Consider the following 25,880-nt stretch of genomic DNA (forward strand, 5'->3'; position numbering starts at 1 on the left):
GTAAGCTGTTAGTAGCCCATGTGCCTCACCCTAATAATTTGGTCCCCTTCCCCCTCATAACTTAGCCTACTGTTCTGACTTGGTGGTGCAAATGTAGCCTATAGCCTGTTTTAGAGAAATGTCATCATTTAATATTGTAAGAGCTTTCACTGTCTGCTCATATGCCCACTTTATTTATCCTACGGTTCTGACTTGGTGTACAGGGAGAATACTGTAAGAATGGCCCATGTTCTGAATTATGTTGCTGTACATTTCAAAAGTGCTGAAAAAAATAGTTAGACGTAGTCAATATATCTTAGCTCGCTCGTTAATGTCTTAATCAAAATTACGGATTGCCTCTTATCCGCTCATCGTTCCCTTATGCCATAGTTAGTACATCTCAATTGTCAGTAGAAGCCACATTTGTTTAAGCAAGTCAGCCATACCAGGTATGTTTTTTTAAAAGGCAGTAAATGAGGCTGAATGAACTATTTCGCTGCCAGACAAGGCTCCGCTGATAGCCAGGTGTAGCGGTGGTAAGGATTCAATCCATGGTGCTGAAAAGAAAGCTCTGCTGTTGGGACTCTGCTGTTGGGACAGCTTTATGTGGGCCCTAACAGTTTGTGGGCACCGTTTGTGGGCACCGTTTGTCACCGTTATAGTGCAATTCATTAATTGTTTAGTGTTGTGTAGTGGCTTTGCTAGCATGCATCAAACCATGTGTTGGGGAATTTGCCCCAACAAGATGTACATGCAAAAATCGCCACTGGTCTACACAGACGTACAAAGCTCAGTAATGAACATGAGGTGAGACAGCATCCAGGAGACCAGCAACACAAGAAACATCAATCAAATGCAATGACATCTTTCAACCTTCACCTGGACACGATCAACCTATCAGAACTGTTCTGACAAAAGGGAGTTGCTGACATCGGGAAAAACGTCTCAGTGCAGAAGTTCATTCTGGACTGTGCTGAAGGAAAAGCCAATCAAGATCTACAGTTGATATTTCCTCTTTCTTTTCGAGAGCTGAATTTGATGAGCAAGAAAAAAACGAGTTTTATAGAGCTTCTCTACTGATTTTTAAGAAGTATCAGGTTTTGTGTTCGATGGCCTGATGAGTGTTGACTTCCTCTAGACTTCCACAACAATGACGTATTGTTTGATAGAACCTCAGTGGACGTACTGCTAACAAACCTCATCAAGGGGAATCTGCTTCCCTCTGCTCAACTTTGGATAACCTCCCGACTTGCAGCAGACAATCAGACAGAGGAGAATGACAGAGGTAAGAGGGTTCAATGACCCACAAAAAGAGGAGTACTTCAGGAAGAGAATCAGTGATGAGAACCTGGTCAGCAGAATTATCACACACATAAAGACATCAAGAAGCCTCTACATCATGTGCCACATACCTGTATTCTGTTGGATCGCAGCCACCATTCTGGAGAAAAATCTGGTAAAAGCAGAGAGTGGAGAGACGCCCAAGAACCTGACACAGATGTACTCACATTTCCTGGTATTTCAAGAGAAAGACGTGTCATATGCTTCACAGAAGAGGAAACCTTGGCCCTGACTCGATGAGAAAGAGCATCAAGTCCCTGGGAAAACTGGCTTTCCAACAGCTGGAGAAAGGCAACCTGATCTTCTATGAGGAAGACGTGAAAGAGTGTGGCATAAACGTCAGGGAGGCGTCTGTGTACTCAGGAGTGTGCACTGAGATCTTCAGTGAGGAACTGACCCTGAGCCAGGGAAATGTTTTCTGCTTTGTCCATCTCAGTATTCAGGAGTTTATGGCTGCTCTGTATGTGTTTCTCATATTCTTCAGTGACAATGTGAATCTATTAGCCAAACAGCAATCCTTTTTTAAAAATGTTCCATTCAGAGATTCATCTTCAACCAGCTTTTACAAAGCAGCAGTGGAAAAGGCCATACAGAGTGAATGGACACCTGGACCCGTTCCTCCGATTCCTTCTGGGCCTCTCACTGGAGTCCAATCAGATTCTCCTACGAGACTTGCTAACTCAGAGGATATGCGGATCACAGACCAACAAGGAAACAGTCAAGCACATCAAAGATAATTTCAAGGAGAATCCCTTTCCAGAAAGATGCATCAATCTATTCCACTGTCTGAATGAACTACATGACCATTCTCTAGTGGAGGAGATCCAAAGCCACCTGGGCTCAAGTCTATCTAGAGCCAAACTCTCACCTGCACAGTGGTCAGCACTGGTCTTTGTGTTGCTGACTTCAGAAGAGGAACTGGGTGAGTTTGACCTAAAGAAATACTCCAGATCAGAGGAGGGTCTTCTGAGGCTGCTGCCGGTAATCAAAGCCTCCAGAACAGCCCTGTGAGTACAAAATCAACAGCAATACCTCGGATCACATCAACAGACACTGCACACACTCTTCTCACTCTTTCGGTTTAGTCAGGTTAAGAGTTGAGTTTATCCATTATATTTCTTAGGCTGAATCGACGCAAACTCACAGAGAGATGCTGTGAAGCATTGGCAACAGCTCTTAGTACAAACTCCTCACACCAGAGAGAGCTGGGCATGAGTGACAATGACCTGTAGGATTCAGGGGTGAAGCTGCTCTCTTCTGGACTGGCAAGTCCACACTGTAAACTGTAAACACTGGGCAGTCCAGACTGTAAACTGTAAACACTGGGAAGTCCAGACTGTAAACTGTAAACACTGGGCAGTCCAGACAGTAAACTGTAAACACTAAGCAGTCCAGACAGTAAACTGTAAACACTGGGCAGTCCAGACAGTAAACTGGAGATAGTTAGGTGAGTGTTTTATAAACAGTCTGGTTATACTGATAAGAAAACAAGTATATAAATGTAATATTTGCTTGTCACCACTTTTAGAGGCAGCTAAAATGTTAAAAGTTTTTCTCTTTTTGTTTAAAGGTTTTCACTTTGTACTTTCACAGAGGAAGGATGTGCTTTTCCAGCGTCCTCTCTCAATTCCAACCCCTCACACCTGAGAGAGCTGGACCTGAGCTACAATCACACAGGAGACTCAGGAGTGAAGCTTCTCTCTTCTGTAATGGAAGATCCACACTGTAAACTGAGGAAACTTAGGAAAGAATGAATGTGTAAAGAAAAAAGAAAAAAAAGCCATTAACTCAGTTTGGGATTGAGTGAGACTGTGAATCCCAGCCCTGTTTTACTGCCTCTCTCTCTGACAGTGTGGCGTACTGCGCTGAGTTCAGGATCAGACCAGGACCACAGAGATGTGAGTATGTACAGTATGGGTATGTGATATTCTACTATGAGTTTCATATTTTTTTCCCAGATACCTGTGACCTCAGACTGGACCCAAACACAGCACACAGAGAGCTCTCGCTGTCTGCGGAGAACAGGAAGGTGACGCGAGGGAAAGAGCAGCCGTTTCCTGATCGCCCAGGGAGATTTGACTACTGGAGGAAGCTGCTGTGTAGAGAGGGTCTGACTGGGCGCTGCTATCGGGAGACAGAGTGGAGTGGGATCAGCAGGAGAGGAGGGACATGACTGCTGGTTTTGGATGAAGCCCTGTGTCCTGGAGTCTGAACTGCTCTAATGACAGCTACACTACATGGCACAATGACAAGAGCACTGCCATAACCGTCTCCTCTCTCTTAAAAATAGTAGGAGTGTATCTAGACTGGCACTCTGTCCTTCTACAGTGTCTCCTCTAACACACTGACCCACCTGCACACGTTCCACTCCACGTTCACTGAGCCCTTCTATCCAGGGTTTAGGCTAGGCTGGGTGGACTCGTCAGTGTCCCCGTGTCAGGTAGAATAGCCTCCCTGGAGGAACACCTGAGACTTCAGGGAGATGACAAAGATAACGTAACCCCTAAACCTATATTCACATATGTGCTTTGAACCACACTAGACCCGACTGATAATGTGATGATAAATGAATGATAATCGGATTAAAGTACATGCTTTTAACGAAGCAAGAGTTTTACTATTGTTCTGTAACATTGTTTATTAGCTCCACCTGGTCCTGGACTAGTGTTGGCTTTAGTAGCAGTGCTCTGCCTGACCTTTCACCCAGCCGTTACCTACTAGGATCCCTATACAGTTGCAGCCAAATACAGTGGGCTCCAAAAGGTACTGGGACAGTGAGACATTTTAGGTTGTTTTGGCTCTGTACTCCAGCACTTTGGATATGATACAATGAATACAAGGCTAAAGCTAAGACTGTCAGCTTTCATTTTAGGGTATTTTCATCCATATCGGACGAACCGTTTTGAGATGACGGCACTTTTTGTACATAGTCCCCGCATTTTAGGGGACCAAAGGTATTGGGACAAATTCACTTCTTTGTAGAGTACCATTCAAAAGTTGACACACCTACTCATTCAGAGGGATTGGTTGAAATGGGGAAGACACATTTCAGTTGAATACATTCAGTTGGACAACTGACTAGGTATCCCCCTTTTGTTCTTTTCAAGGGTTTTTCTTTATTTTGACTATTTTCTACATTGCAGAATAATAGTGAAGACATCAAAACTATGACATAACACACATGGAATCCAAAATAACAATACATTATTTCCCATTCATTTCTATTGGATATAAAAAATAATCTGAAAGACAACCAAAACAGCAAATGCATCCCAAAAATGTGTAGAGTCACAAGCTTGATGTAATCATTGCATGCTTGGAATATGGGACCAAATAATACACTTTTGACTACTCAAACACAAGTGAATTTGTCTTTTTTTTGATCCCCTAAAATAGGGGGGGATTATGTACAAAAGTGTTGTAATTTTTAAAAGGTTCACCAGATATGGATGAAAATGAAAGCTGTCAGTCTGCACTTTAACCTCAGTCATTGTATCATTTCAAATCCCAAGTGCTGGAGTACAAAGCCAAAACAACAAAAATGGTCAGTCTCAATACTTTTGGAGCTCACCGATTGACACTTTTATAAAATAATTCCGTATTTCTTTTCAAATAACTTGAAAAAAAAAAACTTCACAGAACCATTTTATTTTCTAAATTAAAATGGTAAACTTAAGACAATTGGCATGGACAAAATCATTGGCTCCCCTGTAGCTAGTACATGGTTGCACAGCTTTTGGCAAAAATAACTGCAGACAAATGCTTCTTGTAGCCATCAATGAGCTTGTTGCACCTTTCTACTAGCAATTTGTCCCAGTCTTCAGCAGCAAACTGCTCTAATTCTTGAATGTTTGCGGGGTGTCCAAAACCAACTGATTTTTTCAGCTCTCGCCATAGATGTGATTTAGATCTGGACTCTTCGCTGGCCACTCCATCCTTCAACAGACACCGTTTTTGGACACCGGGTGGAACATTTCACTCCAAAACACCTTGGTAATCTGCTGTTTTCATGATGTCTTGCATATGCTCAAAGCCCCCAGTACCAGAGACCGCAAAGAAACTCAACATTATCAAACCTTCTTCCCTGTGCTTGATTGTAGGGAGGGTGTTATTTTCTTGAATGTTTCATTCATTCTGCCAACCCGGATGTCCTAGCTGTGTCTGAAACTTGGCTTAGGAAGTCCACCAAAAACTCAAATCTTCATCCCTAACTACAACGTTTTCAGACAAGATAGAACGACCAAAGGGGGCGGTGTTGCAATCTACTGCAGAGATAGCCTGCAGAGTTCTGTCCTGCTATCCAGGTCTGTACCCAAACAATATGAACTTCTACTTTTAAAAATTCACCTCTCCAAAAACAAGTCTCTCACCGTTGCCGCCTGCTATAGACCCCCTCGGCCCCTAGCTGTGCTCTGGACACCAAATGAATGTGAACTGATTGCCCCCCATCTATCTTCAGACCTCGTGCTACTAGGTGACCTAAACTGGGACATGCTTAACACCCCAGCCATCCTACAATCCAAGCTTGATGCCCTCAATCTCACACAAATTATTAATGAACCCACCAGGTACAACCCCAAAGCCGCAAACACTGGCACCCTCATAGATATCATCCTAACCAACGTGCCCTCAATATACACCTCTGCTGTTTTCAACCAAGATCTCAGCGATCACTGCCTCATTGCCTGCACCCGTAATGGGTCAGCGGTCAAACGACCTCCACTCATCACTGTCAAACGCTCCCTGAAACATTTCAACGAGCAAGCCTTTCTAATCGACCTGGCCCTGGTATCCTGGAAGGATATTGAACTCATCCCGTCAGTAGAGGATGCCTGGTTATTTTTTTTAAATGCCTTCCTCACCATCTTAAATAAGCATGCCCCTTTCAAGAAATTTAGAACCAGGAACAGATATAGCCCTTGGTTCTCTCCAGACCTGACTGCCCTTAACCAACACAAAAATATCCTGTGGCGTTCTGCATTAGCATCGAACTGCCCCCGCGATATGCAACTTTTCAGGGAAGTTAGAAACCAATACACACAGGCAGTTAGAAACGCCAAGGCTAGCTTTTTCAAACAGAAATTTGCTTCCTGCAACTCAAACTCCAAAAAGTTCTGGGACATTGTAAAGTCCATGGAGAATAAGAACACCTCCTCCCAACTGCCCACTGCACTGAGGATAGGAAACTCTGTCACCACCGATAAGCCCACTATAATTGAGAATTTCAATAAGCACTTTTGTACGGCTGGCCATGCTTTCCACCTAACTACCCCTACTGCATTCAACAGCACTGCACCCCCCACAGCTACTCGCCCAAGCCTCCCGCATTTCTCCTTCTCCCAAATCCATTCCGCTGATGTTCTGAAAGAGCTGGACCCCTACAAATCAGCTGGGCTTGACAATCTGGACCCTTTCTTTCTAAAATTATCTGCCGAAATTATTGAAACCCCTATTACTAGCCTGTTCAACCTCTCTTTCGTGTCGTCTGAGATTCCCATAGATTGGAAAGCAGCTGCTGTCATCCCCCTCTTCAAAGGAGGTGACACTCTTGACCCAAATTGCTACAGACCTATATCCATCCTACCCTGCCTTTCTAAGGTCTTCGAAAGCCAAGTCAACAAACAGATTACCGACCATTTCGAATCCCACCGCACCCTCTCCGCTATGCAATCTGGTTTCAGAGCTGGTCATGGGTGCACCTCAGCCACGCTCAAGGTGCTAAACGACATCGTAACCGCCATCGATAAGAAACAATACTGTGCTGCCGTATTCATTGACCTGGCCAAAGCTTTTGACTCTGTTAATCACCACATCCTCATCGGCAGACTCAGTAGCCTTGGTTTCTCAAACGATTGCGTCGCCTGGTTCACCAACTACTTCTCTGACAGAGTTCAGTGTGTCAAATCGGAGGGCCTGCTGTCCGGACCTCTGGCAGTCTATGGGGGTACCACAGGGTTCAATTCTTGGGCCAACTCTTTTCTCTGTATACATAAATGATGTCGCTCTTGCTGCTGGTGAATCTCTGATCCACCTCTACGCAGACGACACCATTCTATATACTTCTGGCCCTTCTTTGGACACTGTGTTAACAACCCTCCAGACGAGCTTCAATGCCATTCAACTCTCCTTCCGTGGCCTCAAACTGCTCCTAAACACAAGTAAAACTAAATGCATGCTCTTCAACCGATCGCTGCCTGCACCTGCCCGCCTGTCCAGCATCACTTCTCTGGACGGTTCTAACTTAGAATTTGTGGACAACTACAAATACCTAGGTGTCTGGTTAGATTGTAAACTCTCCTTCCAGACTCACATCAATCATCTCCAATCCAAAGTTAAATCTAGAATTGGCTTCCTATTTCGCAACAAAGCATCCTTCACTCATGCTGCCAAACATACCCTCGTAAAACTGACCATCCTACCAATCCTCGACTTCGGCGATGTCATTTACAAAATAGCCTCCAATACCCTACTCAACAAGCTGGATGCAGTCTATCACAGTGCCATCCGTTTTGTCACCAAAGCCCCATATACTACCCACCACTGCGACCTGTATGCTCTCGTTGGCTGGCCTTCGCTTCATAATCGTCGCCAAACACATTGGCTCCAGGTCATCTACAAGACCCTGCTAGGTAAAGTCCCCCCTTATCTCCGCTCACTGGTCACCATAGCAGCACCCACCTGTAGCACGCGCTCCAGCAGGTATATCTCTCTGGTTACCCCTAAAGCCAACTCCTCCTTTGGTCGTCTCTCCTTCCAGTTCTCTGCTGCCAATGACTGGAACGAACTACAAAAATCTCTGAAACTGGAAACACTTATCTCCCTCACTAGCTTTAAGCACCAGCTATCAGAGCAGCTCCCAGATCACTGCACCTGTACATAGCCCATCTATAATTTAGACCAAACTACTACCTCTTCCCCTACTGTATTTATTTATTTTGCTCCTTTGCACCATATTATTTATATTTTAACTTTGAACTTTCTTCAAAGTACAAATCTACCATTCCAGTGTTTTACTTGCTATACTTTATTTACTTTGCCACCATGGCCTTTTTTGCCTTTACCTCCCTTATCTCATCTCATTTGCTCAAATTGTATATAGTCTTATTTTTTTTCTACTGCATCATTGATTGTATGTTGTTTTACTCGATGTGTAACTCTGTGTTTTTGTATGTTGTCGAACTGCTTTGCTTTATCTTGGCCAGGTCGCAATTGTAAATGAGAACTTGTTCTCAACTTGCCTACCTGGTTAAATAAAGGTGAAATAAAAAAATAAAAAATTTGGTCGTTGGTAGACATAGGAAGCCCCTCCTGCTGAACTTCTGAACCCCCCCCCCCCCCCCCCCCCCACACACACACACACAAACAAACAAACAAACAAACATGGGGGTGGTTTGGTAATACTGTGGGGTTGATTTTCTGGTACTGGGGGCCTTAAACGTGAGCAAGGCATCTTGAAAATCAGCAGAATATCTGGTGTTGAGTCCAATGTTCAACCCTGTGTCCAAAAACATGTGTCTCCATTGAAGGCTCTGGGTTTTCCAGCAGGACAACCCCAAACACACATCAAAAAGTACCCAGGAATGGTTCAAGAAGTAACGCTGGACTGTTCTAGAGTGGCCAGCCAAGAGTCCAGATGTAAATCACATCTATGGCGAGAGCTGAAAACAGCAGTTGGTGGAGGGCATCCCTAGAACAGTTTGCTGCTGAAGAGTGGGACAAATTGCCAGTAGTAAGGCACATCAAGCTCATTGATGTTACAAGAAACATTTGTCTGCAGTTCTTGGCCAAAGGCTGTGCAACCAAATACTATCTCCGGGTTACCAATACCTTAAGCAGACAAAAATAAATTTGGTTCTGCAATGTTGAAAATCCAATAAAAGGTGTGGAAACCAACACTTTAGAATAGGGAATTATTTAAGAAAAGCTCAAGGGTGTCAATATATTTGGCTGCAACTGTATATAGTGCACAACTTTTGATCAGTCTTAATCAGGTGCAATTTATGAGTGACAACCAGTTTGGCTAGGAAAAAATTCCCTTACTGTAACCATAGCACCGACAAGCCAATGAGAGCAGGCATGCGAGAAGCATGGCATGGTGATTCAATAACTTTATTAACAGTCCAGGAGGCACTGACAAAAAAAACAGAAAAGGAAAACTTAAGATCAGTCAGTCAGAAAGAAGGTCCATTCAACAGAGAGATGGGTCAGAGAAGAGGGCAGCACGCCAACACTGTGTTAAGACATGAGAATGAAAATAAATGCGAAAGTCAGTATTGTATCGACGGATCCCTCTTTTCCTTTCGTTTAGAGAAATTCACCAGGATCTGCCTCCAGAACCGCCACACACACAGACTAAGCTGCACACCTAGACGGGAAACAAAAAGCGGGACTGCTTTTGTGTGAGCGGCAGCGACGGATAGGACTGACAAACCACAGCATTTGACGCAGGTGTTTAAAACGGAGGATTTAATTCTGTACAGGTTATAGACGTAGGTTATATGTGTAAATATGAACTGAGGTTCTATAGCAGACAGTCCACAGTGTGGGACAACTCAGACACAGCTGTATGTGGAGCGCAGGGTCGTGTTCAGCAGGGTACAACGTAGCAAAAACATTCTGCAACGGAAACCAAAACAAAAGTACTTCCCCGTTTCAAATCGTTTTCTCCTGTTTCGTGCCTACTGAACATGACCATGCGACCCACCATTATTCTCATCACTCGTTCTCTGGCTGACCTCATTTTTGAGAAGCACAGCCAGTCACTCCTTCCCTTCACAACAGGACAATACAGACAGGAAGACAAACAGGCATCATGTCAGAGAATGGTGTCGAGCTGATACACACGTTAACAACATGACACACACCTCAACCAAACAGTCTATACTGTGTGAGTCATAGTGGGACCCCCACGCTGGTTGAACATTCAAACCCCTCGCCTCTGGATGATTAGATGCATAGACTTTTATTGGGAGTTTAACCTCAAATCACAGATTCTCTCTATATACTCCTCTCTCTCTCCTATTGCCTCAATAGTGTTTGTAAGTCAGAGCGTGCGCACACACACACACACACACACACACACACACGAGGCCATGTCTGAGGGAGAGAGAATAAGACAAATAGAAAAATAATTCTAGAGATGGAAAAAAAAAAAAAACATTTATTTCATGTCATGTATAGTTTGTCATCTTCAGCTCTACTGGGTCTGAATCATACAAAAAGAGAGTTTCTACCAGCGGCCGGTACACCCACAACAGCCTTTCAGTGCTAGTGTTAGACAGAACACCTACTACAATCAACAGCAACTCTCTCCCTCACACACACACACTCTCACAAAATACACACACACACCTCCATTGGCCAGTGGATCAGCTCCAGCTGTTTTAGAGCCTGACGTTAGGAATAGTAGAGTCGTATGAGGACACACACACGGAATCTGCCACGAGGCTGTGTATGTGTCTCCGGCCTCTCGCTGACAGAGGGGGAGGGGTTAAGTTTATTAGGTAAATAAAAGAAAGCGCATCGGGGGGGGTTGAGAGGTGCCGGGGTCAGGTTTGAAGGATCAGAAATCAGGGTCCTAGCTGAGTAGCTGGCGGATCTCCTTGTGCATGTGACACAGGAAGTCGACGTAGGAAGGTCCTCCGCTGGTGCTCTTGTCCTCACACAGGAAGTGCTTAAAGATTAGCTCCGCCTTGTCCTCCTGCTTCACCACCATCAACTACAGACACGTGTGGAGAGAGAAAGAGATGTTAACACACACACAACCTTATGCTTCTGTACTACAACCAGGGATCTCCTTTTTCGAAAAAAAATGTAAAACTAGGGAGGAGGACCGATTGTCCTCTTTTTTTCCTTAATGTTTTCACTTTCAAATCTCACTTTAATAGAAAAACCACAAAATTGGATGTTCCAAGTCCACAACAATGCTTAAACCACATCAGGGGACCATTTTGTAGGTCTGGGGAAAAAGCTGAGAAATGTAGCCATTTCAGTGTAGTTACCCTTTAATTCAGCGAAGTGATGTTTCTGTAGGGCACTTGTGGCGTTTTCAAAACAAATGGTGACTGGATGATGCAAATAATCATGAATCTGCCAGGAATGCATAGGCTACTTTGTAGTTACCTTTTAATTGCTTTTCCCCATCTACCTGAAAACGGTCAGGCGATCATTAGCAGCATCGCTAACGGCTTCACAACGTAGTAGACATGAGCCCTGCGTGTGCGAGTAGGGCCTAACATTCATTCAAATTTACTAGTGACCCACCCGGGCCAGTGCCAACAAAACTACTGGCCAGAATACATTTTAAAAATCTTACAGGAAAGCGAATGATGCGTGCATCATCTCAATAGCCTGTGATTTTATTTTTCATTTGCGGGCTGGGCAACTAGCCTATACAGGGTTCATACTGACATTGGCAAGTCAAAGTCAAGGACTTTAGGACTTTTTCGAGCACTTAGTTGTGACAACTGCTGATGTAGAAAAGGGATTTATAAATACATTTGAGTCATTGATTTGTAATTTAAGGTCCTACATTTTATATTTAAATGTTGTAATAGCCTACAGAAAAAAATAAGAAAACCCCCCCTTCAAATTGTATGCATTCCCACTAAGAATAATGCTCGTTTTAAATAGGACTTAACAGCATTATGCATTGACACTCACATGATTTGAATCTGTTAGAATAATGCGAGCATTGCCTGACTAAAAATCTAAATCTAATTTATTTGTCACATGCACCGGACATAACAGGTGTAGACTCTACAGTGAAATGCTTACTTATGATCCCTTTCCCAACAATGCAGAGTTAAAAAGTAATACAAAATGTGCATGTGTGTGTGAGCGTATGTGTCAGAGTAGTATGTGTGTGTGGGTCAAGTCCAGTGAGTGTGTATAGAGTCAGTGCAAAAAAGATAGTCAAGGCCAACAGTCCAGGTAACCATTTGATTAACTGTTCAACAGTCTTATGGCTTGGGTGGAGTAGAAGCTGTTCAGGAGTATTTTGGTCCCAGACTTGGCCCGAGTGATGTACAGGACCGTACACACCATCCTCTGCAGCGCCTTGAGGTCGGTCGCCAAGCAGCTGCCATACCAAGCGGTGACGCAGCCTGTCAAGAAGCTTACAATGGTGCAGCTGTAGAACTGTTTGAGGATCTGAGGGCCCATGCCAAATCTTTTCAGCCTCCTGAGGGGGAAGCGGCATTGTCGTGCCCTCTTCACGATGGCGTTGGTGTGTTTGGACCATGAAAGGTCCTTAGTGATGTGGACACAGGAACTTGAAGCTCTCGACCAGCTCCACCACAGCTGTGTCGATGTGAATGGGGTCGTGCTCGGCCCGCCGTTTCGTATAGTTCACGATCATCTATTTTGTCTGGCTGACATTAAGGGAGAGGTTGTTGTCCTGGCACCACACTGCCATCCTCCCTATAGGCTCTCATCATCGTCAATCAGGCCTCCCACCGTCGTGAATGTTGGCAAACTTAATGGTATTTGAGTTGTGCGTGTCCACGCAGTCATGGGTGAACAGGGAGTACAGGAGGAGACAAAGCACATACCCCTGTGTGGCCCCTGTGCTGAGGGTCAGCGTGGCAGAGGTGAGGTTGCCTACCCTCACCACCTGGGGGCGACCCGTCAGGAAGTCCAGGATCCAGTTGCAGAGGGCGGTGTTCAGTCCCAGGGTCCTTAGCTTGGAGGACACTACGCTGTTGAACGCTGAGTAGTCAATGAACAGCATTCTCACGTAGGTGTTCCATTTGTCCAGGTGGAAAAGGGCAGTGTGGAGTGTAACAGACATTGCGTCATCGGTGGTTCGTGAACTGGACTGGGTCTCAGGTGTCTGGGATGATGGTGTTGATGTAAGGGATGGCCAGCCTTTCAAAACATTTCATGGCTACAGATGCGAGGGCTACTGGGCGAAAGCAATCTAGACAGGTTACCTTGGTTACAGGGACGATGGTGGTCTGCTTGAAATATGTAGGTATTACAGACTGGGTCAGGGAGAAGTTGAAAATGTCAGTCAAGACACTTGCCAGCTGGTCAGCGCATGCTCTGAGTACGCATCAGGGTAATCCGTCTGTTAACCTGTTTAAAAGTTTTACTTGCATAGGCTACAGAGAGCGTGATCACACCGTCGCCCGGAACAGCTGGTGCTCTCATACATGGGTTGTTGTTGCTTGCCTCGAAGCGAGCATAAAAAAGGCATTTAGCTTGTTTGTTAGGCTCACGTCACTGAGCAGCTCGCAAGATGGTTTCCCCTTTGTAATCTGTGATAGTTTGCAAGCCCTGCCACCTCCGTCGAGCATCAGAGCCGGTGTAGTACGATTCGAACTTAGTCCTGTATTGACACTGCCTGTTTGATGATTCAGCGTCGCTGGTACTTCCTTTGAGTTTTTGCTTGTAAGCAGGAATCAGGAGGATAGAGTTATGGTCAGATTTGCCAAATGAGGGAGATCTTTGTATGCATCTCTGTGTGTGGAGTAAAGGTGATCTAGAGTTTTTTTGCCTCTAGTTGTACAGATGACATGCTGGTAGAAATGAGTTAAGAGATTTCAGTTGTCATGCATTAAATAGACAGCTTTATCCAAACAAACACACGTATGAAGTGTGTCCATGTGGTAGGTAGTTAGTCTCACAAAAGGTGTAATGCATGCCAATTAAAAATGTGTGTTGCACTGACAAGTCAAACGGTTGCAACGTGACTGTTTTGGTCGCAGTATTGAACCCTGACAAGACAGAAATAGAGACGGAAAGATACAGAGGGAACGAAAGAGAAGAGCGAGAGAGAGACAGAGAGAGACAGAGACAAAGAGAGGTAGTGGAGTCTGACCTTCATGTATCGTGACCGTTGTGATCTGAAGGAGTCGATGATCTCTCTGAGTCTCTGGGAGAATGGGTTGTCCAGCTCCGGCAGACTCGTCTGGAACACAACACACACGTTTAGGAGATAGCAACACACCCACACACTTAAAATCAAGACAATGATTTGTAAGAAGTTGAAGTCTGTGTGTGTGTGTGTCTCACCATGTTGGGGTCTATCTGGCTGAAGGTGGGCGTTCCAAAGATGTTGCTAAGCAGCTCCTGCTGAGCATTGGCTCCCACCCACAGGAAGAGGTGGAGCCCTGTCTCCAGGAGGTAGACTCCGCCCTTCGACAGGCGCTCCTCTGAGTTACGCACTGCCATTGGCAACGACCCTCCATCCAACTTCACCTGAGATGGAAAGGTACTCGATTAACACACGATTTAAACTGATTTCACATTGACGTAATATGTTCTTACATGTTTGCTTCAGCAAAGTAAGATGGTGCCTTGTCATGCCAAATGAGGCTGATTGAAGTGAATTCGAGAGACAGAAAGAGAGCGAGTTGGAGAGCAGGGTCTCTCACCAGGGGCAGTAGGCGGGGATAGAAGAAGATGTGGCTCTCTGATACGTCCATACAGCTGAGCAGCTGTCTCAGGTAGGCTCTGTCGTCCAATGAGACGTCAGCTCCCGGCTGCAGCACGTCGCTCTTCAACACACAGTTCAGATAGACCGGCAGCAGCTTCATACACTCTGGTAGGATCAGCTACAAAAGGAGAGGGGAAGGGATTGAGTGTGTAAGTTTTTGGGGTGGGTGGGGTGTGTGAGAGTGACCGATCTGACTGGCATAGAAGGTGCAGTGTGTGGGTGGTAATGAGGTGAATGTATAGTGTTTGTGTATGTATGTGTACAGTGTTTGTGAATGGTGTTGGGGGGGGAATGTGTGTATCGTGCATGTGTCACTGACCTGTCCGGCAGATGAGGGACTGGCACAGTTCTTGCGGTAGCAGGCCAGAATCTGGGCACACTGGTTCACCATGGTGTCTCTCACTGTCTTGGTGGGGGTGTTCAATATGCTGCGGTACGCTACACACAGACACAGAGAAAAAGGACCGTTGGTTTCCATTTCCGGACATAAAGAAAAGCCCTTAAGTTGGTTTGAATCCTACTGGTATCAATCACATCTACAGTATCTCACATCGAACGTAGATGTAGGTGTTCGGTGATTGGACCCCTGCTGATCTTTATACATTCTTTCTCTTGGTAACGTAATCTCGAAACATACTATCCAATTTCACGGCTGTATAGACGGAGGCATAGGGGGACAGACGGATAGTGAGCGTGTGATACTGACCATACTTGGAGAAGAAGTTGATGATTGTGTCCGTCTCGCAGTTCCGGTAGAGGTCGGCGAGCTGGGAGCAGCAGTTGACCGCCATGTTGTGGACCCGCAGACGCCGCTGACCACTACAGCTGGTGTACAACACCGCGCACTGCATGAGCGCCCCGGTGTCCTCGCTGAGCTTGTCGTCGTGGCGGAATTCCACGGTAACAGTCTTGTCACAGTCCAGTCCTGCCAGCTCCACGTCTGTCGTATTGCTCATAAAGAACGAGCCGAAGAAATCCGTCGCTCTGATACCTGGAGGAGGAGAGGATGTTATGACGGCAGTGAATAACACCACTAGGTGAAGAGTGAGTGTGTGTACAGACAGACGGCAATACAAATTGTTCCAGAGAGACATAGAATAAAGTTGTCATCATAGAAATGCCACCAAACATTTCATGAAATTCACCAAACAATATTTGGAAAGAGAAAGCAAAGTACTTTAAGCATACGTTTTCTTTTCAGTCTCCTCCATCTCCACAAAACAAAGTTAACTGTATCAATTTTATTTCTTCTATTAATAATGTAAAATGTACAGAAAGACTCATGTGAAGGCCAAATTATAGAGGATGAACTTAGATGCAATTAAAGCCTTTAAGTCTGGGGCTGGATGGCATACCAGTGGAGGTATACCAATCCTTTGTTGATGTACTCAGAGGACCGTTGTAAGCATGTTTTAACCACTCCTATAAAAATAGTAGATGATCAGATACTCAACAAGGTCTGATTTCATTATTACTGAAACAGAAACCAAGTGGTAAATAAAGACTTGGAGGCCCCTTACACTTCAGTGTTGTGACTAAGGCTGTTGCGGTGACCGTACTACCGCCACATCGGCGGTCACGAGTCATGAAGGTAGTCAAATTCCACGTGACCGTTTAGTCACGATAATTAGGCTTCTCCAAGCTCTGATGCTGGTCATTAGTAGCCTACCAAAACAAGCTAGGGCTCTATTGACCCTCTAGTCACTGACATCAATGCAAAATCTAATCAAACCCTTACTGAGAGCACAAGAGCTCATGTTGCGCAACATTTATATAGGCTATGCAATTGCGAGAGAAAACAGAGTGAGGATCCTATCAGTTTTCTATAGGCTAGGCCTACTATATTAATTTCTCAACTTTCCGTATAATAAGCACATTGCTTCTTTTACAACAGGAGTATAGCCTACCTGGCTGGCATGAAAATGAACCATGGGAAAAGCTTCCTCCATTCGCTATTTAAGTGCATAGATTACATGTATTTCCCCCCCCTTTATAATAAAAGCATCACATGGATAATTGCATTTGCGGTCACTTTAGATAATGGGTTATAGCATTGCTGCACTTATAATGTGAAGAAATAGCCTAATAGTTGATCAACATTTTAAGCTAAACGGTCAGATCTGTTGCATCAGCCACATTGCATAAAAAAAGTTTTGATTCTAGTGGTTGTATTCATTTGGGCTCTATTGCAACCCACAACGGTTCCAGACTATGTTTGGAATATTTATTTCTCGCATAGAATGTCGACTTTTCTACTATGGGGGACAGTAGATTGACATGCTGTTCGTTAGGCCTACTCATCAAGTTGTCTAACGAAAAGAAAATGTGGACAGTTCTTCCAATATTTTCAATATGCACCTCGGAATTGGATAAGGAAGCGTGCAGTTGGTAGAGCATGGCGCTTGCAACGCCAGGGTTGTGGGTTCGATTCCCACGGGGGACCAGTATTTAAAAAAAAATGTAATAAAATGTATGCACTCTACTGTAAGTCGCTCTGGATAAGGGCGTCTGCTAAATGACTAAAATGTAAATGTAAAATGTGTGGGTCTTCACTTGTAGCCTGTGAGAAAGACCCAATCACGTGATGGATAGCCATATGAGTGAGAGGTGATTCGCAGCGCATTGAGAAGGGCACAACGCAAAAGGTATGGATTTTTTTAGGGTGCATTGCAGCCACACAAAGGGGATGCCACCGTGAAATTCTAGGCATTATCAAGTGCTTGTCAAATTGTAAATGAGTGACTGATGTGTGTACAGCCGGCGCAAAAAACAAAGCAGAGCTCATTTAGTTGTTTGGAGAACAACTAAAGTTACATTAACTACATTAAGCATATACAAATAACTATTTATTTGTTAACGCTCAACACAGAATAGCCGCATGTGCGCACTCCAAATCGTTTGGAGAAAATATCCTTTCTATTTTATTCAGCTTTGTTCAATTGTATTCTTCCTACTATAAAAGAAAGCCACAGAATTCTAACCAAATAGTGTCTGCTAAATGAACTAGTGTAGTCCACAGCCATATGACATAGCCAGATCGGTGCCTAACAATTCAGAGTATGCTATTCTGTTCTTCTGAAATAGACTACATTTTCTTCATATCATGCTTCTTTAGACCTGTCTGTAATAAATACTGGATATATTGTGAAGGTGTAGGCTATATTACATGGATTTATTACACTTTTCAAATGTAGATGTTCCAAAAGGTGTGCATGAGTGGCTTGTTGGCTGTGCGTGGAAGCCAGGAGATGATAAATGTGTTAATTAACGGTCAATTACCGTGAGACCGACAGTTACTTGCTAGACAATCCACGGCTGACGACTTTGTAACCGCCACACCCCTAGTTGTGATGCATAGCGCATATAATTAAAAAAGGGTATTGTCGGATATTATTTATTCTAATCAGCCAGGTTTTTTACATGGACGATACATTGGAGATAATATAAGACAAGTACTGGAAACAATAGAACATTATGAAAAATCTGGGAAACCAGGCCTGGTGTTCATAGGGGACTTGAAAAGGCTTTTGATAAACTACGACTGGAATTTATATACAAATGCCTGGTATATTTAAGTTTTGGAGAATCTCATACAAATGGGTTAAAGTTATGTATAGTTACCCTAGGTGTAAAATAGTAAATAATGGCTACTTCTCAGAAAGTATTCAACTGTCAAGAAGAGTAGTGCAAGGTTTTCCACTAATCAGCATATCCATTTATTATGGCCAGCGAAATGTTAGCTATTAAAAACAAAAGGTGTCAATGTACGCTGATGATTCATGTTCTCTTTTTAATCCACAATTTGGATCCCTCCACAGCATCATAGATGATCTAGATACTGTTTCTAACCTCTGGGTTACAACCAAATTATGATCTCATACACACACACACACACACACACACACACACACACACACACACACACACACACACACACACACACACACACACACACACACACACACAAAAATATATATATTTTATTTGGGACGGCAAGCTAGATACAATTAAAACTGGCCTATTAATATAATGAATATGAATTCAGAGGGCAGAAATGATTAAATATTAAAGCATTAGACCTCTCACTAAAGGTGTCAGTCATACAGAAGGTATACTTAAACCCAACTGGTTCTCTAGCAGATTAGAAAGAATGTCTAACACCTTGTTCAAGAATCAGTTCATAAAAACAGGCTTGAATTAGAAATGCATGAAAAAGACACTTGAAATATCTCAATTAAATAGAAGCTTTGCTTAACCTATCCAAAGCTCAAAATGACAGTAACAGGGTAGAACTCCAACCGTTACTCTGTGCCAAGTCTGCCATTTTGACCCTTTATTCAGATTACAACCTCTCACATTCAGTTATTTGTTTAGTCCATCAAATAATACATATATTATGGTTAAACTCAAAACATACTAATTGATAATAAAACATTTTTTTTACAAAAAAGGTATAATATCTTTGTAAATGATATAAATAGGACTGGTGGAGTTGTCACATGCAGCTAACACAAATAAATAGAAATGTCTGCTCCATCCAAAATTACTACCAACTAATTGCAGCATTACCGCAAAAATGGAAGATGCAAGTGGAAGGGGGAAAAAGTTAGGAACTCGTCTGTCGGCCCTGCACTAAAGACCAAAATTGTTAAAAAATAAATAAAGTATACCAGTTTCATTTAAGGACCAAAAAAATTGGACAGCTGTGCCTTATAGATCGCAAAATAGTTGGTAAGAGATTTGACGTACCAATTCCATGGCACATGGTTTATGAGCTGATACACAAAACACCGGATTCAAAAAATATAATTTTTTAAATTAACTTATACTGAATTCTTGCAACCAACAGAATGTTATAGATATGGGGAATACAATCTGCCCAGCTCTGCAGATCTTGCTGCGAAGAGAATCCTGAAATCATTTGTTTTGGTACTGTCCATATGTAGCTTATTTTTGGTCGCAGGTTCAAGAATGGCTGAAGAATTGCAACATTTATATGGAGCTAACTCTGTAAATAGCACTGCTGGGTGATTTAAAAAGTCATAGTCAATCGATCAATAATACTTCTAGCAAAAATGTTTCATTAAATTTACTTTTGTGAAACATCACAGTACAGTTGAAAAATATTTGGCAAATAGAAATCAAAACTGGATGGTGTTCAGAAATATATGGGAGGAGTTGATTGGAGCTGAAGGGTGGGACTAAAAACAAGATAACTAAAATGTAAATTGTACTGGGTCCGTAAAATGCATATAGGTTCAGAACTTTTATGAAACAGCACAGTAAAAAATATATTGCAAAAAATAGAAATGAAAACGAGATGTTCTTCAGCGATGGGAGGGGTTGAGGGTAGTTGAAGGATAAAAAAAAGATAACTATTACATTGTGTCCGTAAAACATATATAGTATGGATAAGCTGGAAGTTGAAGCCTAGTTTACTGCAATTAGGGGAAGGGTTGTTGGGTTAGGGGAACATAAAGGAAAACAAAGTGTGTGTGTGTACACACACACACACACACACACACACACACACACACACACACACACTGCCTTCAGAAAGTATTCAGACCCCTTAACTTTTTCCACAGTTGTTAGGTTACAGCTGATCTAGCCCCCCCCCCCGAAAAAAATAATATTAGAACAATTGTGAGTGTGTGAGACAGTATGAGCGAGAGAGAGCAAGTGAGAAAGAGCAAGACACTTACCTGTGCTGGTTCGGACCCTCATGACAGCATCGAAGCCCATCGGCTTCTGAACGTCTCGCCGCAGATCATTCAGGAACCGCTCACGGTCCGTCTCGGCCTGAAAAACCACACAGACAGTGAGTGAAGGCAGGTAACAGGTGAAGGGTGGACGCGGTTACACCCAAACGAGCCCCGCCGCGTTGCGTGCACGAGAGTTGTAAAATAAAATGTATTCAAATATTATTCAATCATTTCATCCACACCGCTCGTGCGCGTCAACAACCTTGTGGTAAAATAGAACTTGGTTCCATTTGAGACGCACACTGCAAGTCCCACCTCTCCCATCTAATCATTGGTATTCAGGAGCATACAAACCCACGTGGGTATTTGAAAGATGAACGAGGAGTGATTAAATCGTAGATAACTTAGGGCTACGGCGGTCACAAAATTTTGTCAGCCGGTTATTGTCTCGAAAATGACCGCCAGTCTCATGGTAATTGACCATTAATTAACATATTTAGCATCTCCAGACCTCCATGCACACAAGCCGCTGACGCACGCCTTTGGAAATCTACATAAAAGTCCATCACAATAAATCCATGTATTTTAGGCACGTCTAAAGAAACATGATGATATTTTTCCCTATTCCGGAGCGAGTGCACATATGAAGTGCCTATGTTGACCATAAAAGTGATAATTTGAAACAGGTACTATATGCTAGATTGAGTTGTGAATGATACAAACTAGAGGTCAACCGATTAATCGGCATGGCCGATTTCAAGTTCACAACAAATCGGTAATCGGCCCTTTTGGACACCGATTATGGCCGATTACATTGCAATCCACGAGGAAATTGCGTGGCAGACTGAGCACCTGTTACGCGAGTGCAGCATCAAAAGGACCTTGTGGCTGCAAGGAGCCAAGGTAAGTTGCCTGCTAGCATTAAACTTATCTTGTAAAAAACAATCAATCTTCACATAATCACTAGTTAACTACACATGGTTGATGATATTACTAGGTTAACTAGCTTGTCCTGCGTTGCATATAATCAATGTGGTGCCTGTTAATTTATCATTGAATCACAGCCTACTTCAACTTCGCCAAACGGGTGATGAATTAACAAAAAGTGCATTCGTGGAAAAAGCACAATCGTACCTAATCATAAACATCAACGCCTTTCTTCAAATCAATACACAGAAGTATATATTTTTTTTTAAAACTGTATATTTAGTTAAAAGAAATTCATGTTAGCAGACAATATTAACTAAGGAAATTGTGTCACTTCTCTTGCGTTCAGTGCAAGCAGAGTCAGGGTATATGGAACAGTTTGGGCCGCCTGGCTAGTTGCGAACTGTGAACTAATTTGCCAGAATTTTACATAATTATGACATAACATTGCACGACCTTCAATGTAACAGCAATATTTTGACTTAGCGTTGCCACCCGCTCGATAAAATACGTAACAGATTCGTATTTCACTGAAAGAATAAACGTTTTGTTTTCGAAATGATAGTTTCCGGATTTGGCCATATTAATGATCAAAGGCTCGTATTTCTGTGTTTATTATATTATAATTAAGTCTATGATATGATACTTGATAGAGCAGTCTGACTGAGCGGTGGTGGGCGGCAACAGGCTCGTAAGCATTCATTCAAGCTTTAAAGCGTTTTGCCAGCAACTCTTAGCAATGCTTGCTTCACAGTGCTGTTTATGACTTCAAGCCTCTCAACTCATGAAATTAGGCTGGCAATACTAAAGTGCCTATTAGAACATCCAATAGTCAAAGGTATATGAAATATAAATGGTAGAGAGAGAAATAGTCGATGCGTCATAATTCCTATAATAACTACAACCTAAAACTTCTTAACTGGGAATATTGAAGAACTGGGAATATTGAACCAGCAGATTTCATATGTTCAGAGCAAGGAACTTAAACGTTAGCCTTTTTACATGGCACATTGCACTTTTACTTTCTCCTCCAACACTGTGTTTTTGCATTATTTAAACCAAATTGAGCATGTTTCATTATTTATGAGACTAAATAGATTTTATTTATGCAAGTTAAAATAAAAGTGTTCATTCAGTATTGTTGTAATTGTCATTATTACATACATACATACATACATACATACATAAAAAACGGTATCGGCTTTTTTTGGCCCTCCAATAATCGGTATCGGCGTTGAAAAATCATAATCGGCCGACCTCTACAAACCTTAGAATGTCTTAGAAACCAAAACATAAATACTGTATGGGTGCATGCTGCAACAATAGGCTATTGACAAATAAGCTTGCGCTCTGTTCCTTGACTCAGACCGCAAACGCTGTTCTCTCAAGTGATCATAGTTTCACCCAACAGACTATTCTCAAACGTAATCTTGTCTTTACTAATATGTAACATTTGTTTCAATTTAGAAAAGCCAAATTATCAAAATGGGCAGGAACGGGGCAGGTGAAAACTATACATGTCATCTGTATGCACTGGAATAGCAAATGGAGGCTGCTTTCACGCAGTTGGGTACTCTGGTTTTATAGCGGAGCAGCTGAGAAATAAATAGAGTAGCAGCTGGGATCCTCTTTTAGTAGCAACCACCAAAACTCTGCTTTCACACAGGATTGCATATAGAAATGTCTGGGCTTATAAGAAAACTTATTTCAGTTCACGCATCGACCACTGTTTGAGGAGCCTGCAGCCTCTCGCTGCGTGACAGGTAATATACCGCACAAAATATGTATGCCAAGGGCTCTCCAACCATGTTCCTGAAGACATCCAGTGCTTAAATTTGGGAAAGCAACTGAAATCTGTTCGGAAGCATCAATACTAACACGTTTTCACAACGAAACATAAATAAACTGCTGACAGGCCCTCTCTCTGCACGCTCGAGAAAGGAATGAAGGAAAGAGGACATGGAAACGAACGGAGGTGAGATTCTGTATAGCTGAAGTTAGTCCGCATATTAATTATGAAGATATAAAAATGCCCTATTACTAGGCTATTCAAAATCGAATTATTGTAGGCCAACTCTGTAAGCCGCCCTGCACAATCAATGAACCAACAGCATCGCCTAGGCCTACGTTCTCTCCCAGATTCATGGATAGAAAGTTTGGAGTGTAGCATGAGGTAACCAGTCCATCCAGTATGCATAATAATAGTCAGATTGCTAGAATTTGTTTAATGTGAGTATAGGCTAGACCAATTTGTTTGACATGTTTTTCCACCATGTGTAGGCCATTAGGCAATGGACATATACATTGCATTCAGAAAGTATTCAGACCACTTTTTACAGCCTTATTCTAAAATGGACTAAATACTTTCTAAAACTTGATTGGAACAATTTAAAGAAAATCAAGGATGATCAATGTAAACAGGATGCACCTGAGCTCAATTTCAAGTCTCATAGCAAAGGGTCTGAAAACGTACGTAAATAAGGTATATTATTTTTTATAACTTGGTAAAAAGATCTAAAAAACGTTTTTTGCTTTGTCATTATGGGGTATTGTGTGTAGATTGATGAGGATTATTATTATTATTATATTATTTTTTTTATCCATTTTAGAATAAGGCTGTAACGTAACAAAATGTGGGAAAAGGGGTCTGAATACTTTCCGAACGCACTGTATTGCATAACTGCACGATCATTATTTTAATGAAGACAAAAAGTAAGTGGGCTTGGGCTCATATAGGCCTAAAGCTCTGATATGCATACGGTTCTAAATGCAACATCTTGAATGCTTTGAATTAATCGTCACCTTAGAAAGCGTTGTCCATTTAGTTGTGTTTGACTTTGAAACATCCACAACGACCATGTTGTTCGCTCAGTTTCAACCTGTTGTTGAACTATTTTCTTCAATTTGATATTCACAGTCAGGTCAAAAAAAAAAAAGTAGGCTAACTGCATTTTAAAATCATGATACTGTTTTGATAATAGTTCGATGTGAATTTCAATAGCATTTGCATTGATGTCAGAGTGGTTAGAGGGACAATAGAGCCCTGAGTACCAGTCCATTAGCTGGTCGTTATCAAGATGGGTACTACCAACACATCCAGAGTGCATAAGAGGAGATGACTGTGATTTTACAGGTAACATGATTTTAATTAGAATTATATATTTTTGGGGGGATATCACATTTAAAAAAAAATATTTTACCCCTTTTTCTCCCCAATTTTGTGATATCCAAATGGTAGTTACAGAGGAGAAGGTCGAGAGCCATGCGTCCTCCGAAACACGACCCTGCCAAGCAGCACTGCTTCTTGACACACTGCTCACTAAACCTGGAAAAAAATCAGCCACACCAACGTGTTGGAGGAAACACCGTACACCTGGCGACCGAAATCCCTGTGCATGTGGCCAGCCCGGCACGAGGAGTCGCTAGAGAGAGATGGGACAAGGACATCCCGGCCAGCCAAACCCTCCCCTAACCCGGACGACGCTGGGCCAGTTGTGTGCCGCCTTGTGAGTCTCCCGGTCACGGCTGGCTGCGACACAGCCTGGGATCCAACCCGGGTCTGTAATGAAGCCTCAAGCACTGCGAGGCCCAGTCACGTGGAAATTTGACTGTGGTCATGTCTGCCGGTGTGGCGGTAACACCGTCACCACAACAGCCCTACAGACAACTAACTAAAAACTAACCAGGTTTCACCTTTTATCTGTGGATTAACACTAGAAGCTCAGGGAGCATCATTGAGGTTAAGAATTACTCTAATTTTCAAAGTCATGTCTCCCCCATGACTTGTCCTAAATAAGTTGATTCAACACGGTCGTTGCTAGAATTTCAATAACACAGATGTGTTCTAAGCAGTTTTAGGAGGACATAGCCATTTACCCCCCTGCCTGCCCTTCACCCCGATAGTTGGCTGCCATCTGTCAATGGTCCACTGAAACTAAACGGAAACCATATCCAAACTAATTTCACACACAGGCCTATAATAGATGTAGCCTAAAGATGAGATTAAATTGACAATCTGATGCGTGACATTATCTTCAATTGTCTTAAAACCTCTTAAGGATCCACCCCTTTCCCCCCCAACTTTCACCTAAAATGACCCAAATCTAACTGTCTGTAGCTCAGGACCTGAAGCAAGGATATGCATATTATTGATACCATCCATCAATCAAGAGAGAGGTGTCTCTCTCACCTGGAAGTAGGTGTATTTGTAGACGGAACCCCCGGTGGAGACGGGCACCACGCCAAGCGTTGCCACGTCGACGTACTGGTTGGGAAACAGGAAGAGGTCTACACAGCAGCCCTGTGCTACACACTCCTTAGAGAGGTTACTATAGAAACCAGACTGGGGCTGGAACAGAGACTGGAGAGAGAGAGAGACGCATAGACAGAGTCAATGACCCAACCAAAAGCAGATTGAACACTTTCTCCAGAATGAGGGTTCTTTATGTGTTCTGTGTCTAATTGCAACACTATCTGCCACACAGTTG

General features: G+C 42.9%; 1 protein-coding gene across 4 annotated transcripts in view; it reads right to left on the bottom strand.

The window, feature by feature from the left end:
- Window positions 1-9,411: 9,411 nt before the first annotated feature.
- sec24c (SEC24 homolog C, COPII coat complex component) overlaps window positions 9,412-25,880 on the bottom strand; it is a 35,225-nt gene continuing 18,756 nt past the window's right edge. For all 4 annotated transcript variants that reach the window (XM_029764603.1, XM_029764604.1, XM_029764601.1 and 1 more), the window contains 8 exons: window positions 25,583-25,753; window positions 20,467-20,563; window positions 15,468-15,752; window positions 15,081-15,199; window positions 14,700-14,879; window positions 14,338-14,523; window positions 14,144-14,233; window positions 9,412-11,038 (listed from right to left, as the gene is read on the bottom strand). In XM_029764603.1, the coding sequence (XP_029620463.1) occupies window positions 10,898-11,038; window positions 14,144-14,233; window positions 14,338-14,523; window positions 14,700-14,879; window positions 15,081-15,199; window positions 15,468-15,752; window positions 20,467-20,563; window positions 25,583-25,753 (1,269 nt within the window). In that variant the 3' untranslated portion in view covers window positions 9,412-10,897. The remainder of the gene's footprint in view (window positions 11,039-14,143; window positions 14,234-14,337; window positions 14,524-14,699; window positions 14,880-15,080; window positions 15,200-15,467; window positions 15,753-20,466; window positions 20,564-25,582; window positions 25,754-25,880) is intronic.

The sequence above is a fragment of the Salmo trutta genome, chromosome 10 (assembly GCF_901001165.1).
Source record: "Salmo trutta chromosome 10, fSalTru1.1, whole genome shotgun sequence".
NCBI classification, from domain to species: domain Eukaryota; kingdom Metazoa; phylum Chordata; class Actinopteri; order Salmoniformes; family Salmonidae; genus Salmo; species Salmo trutta.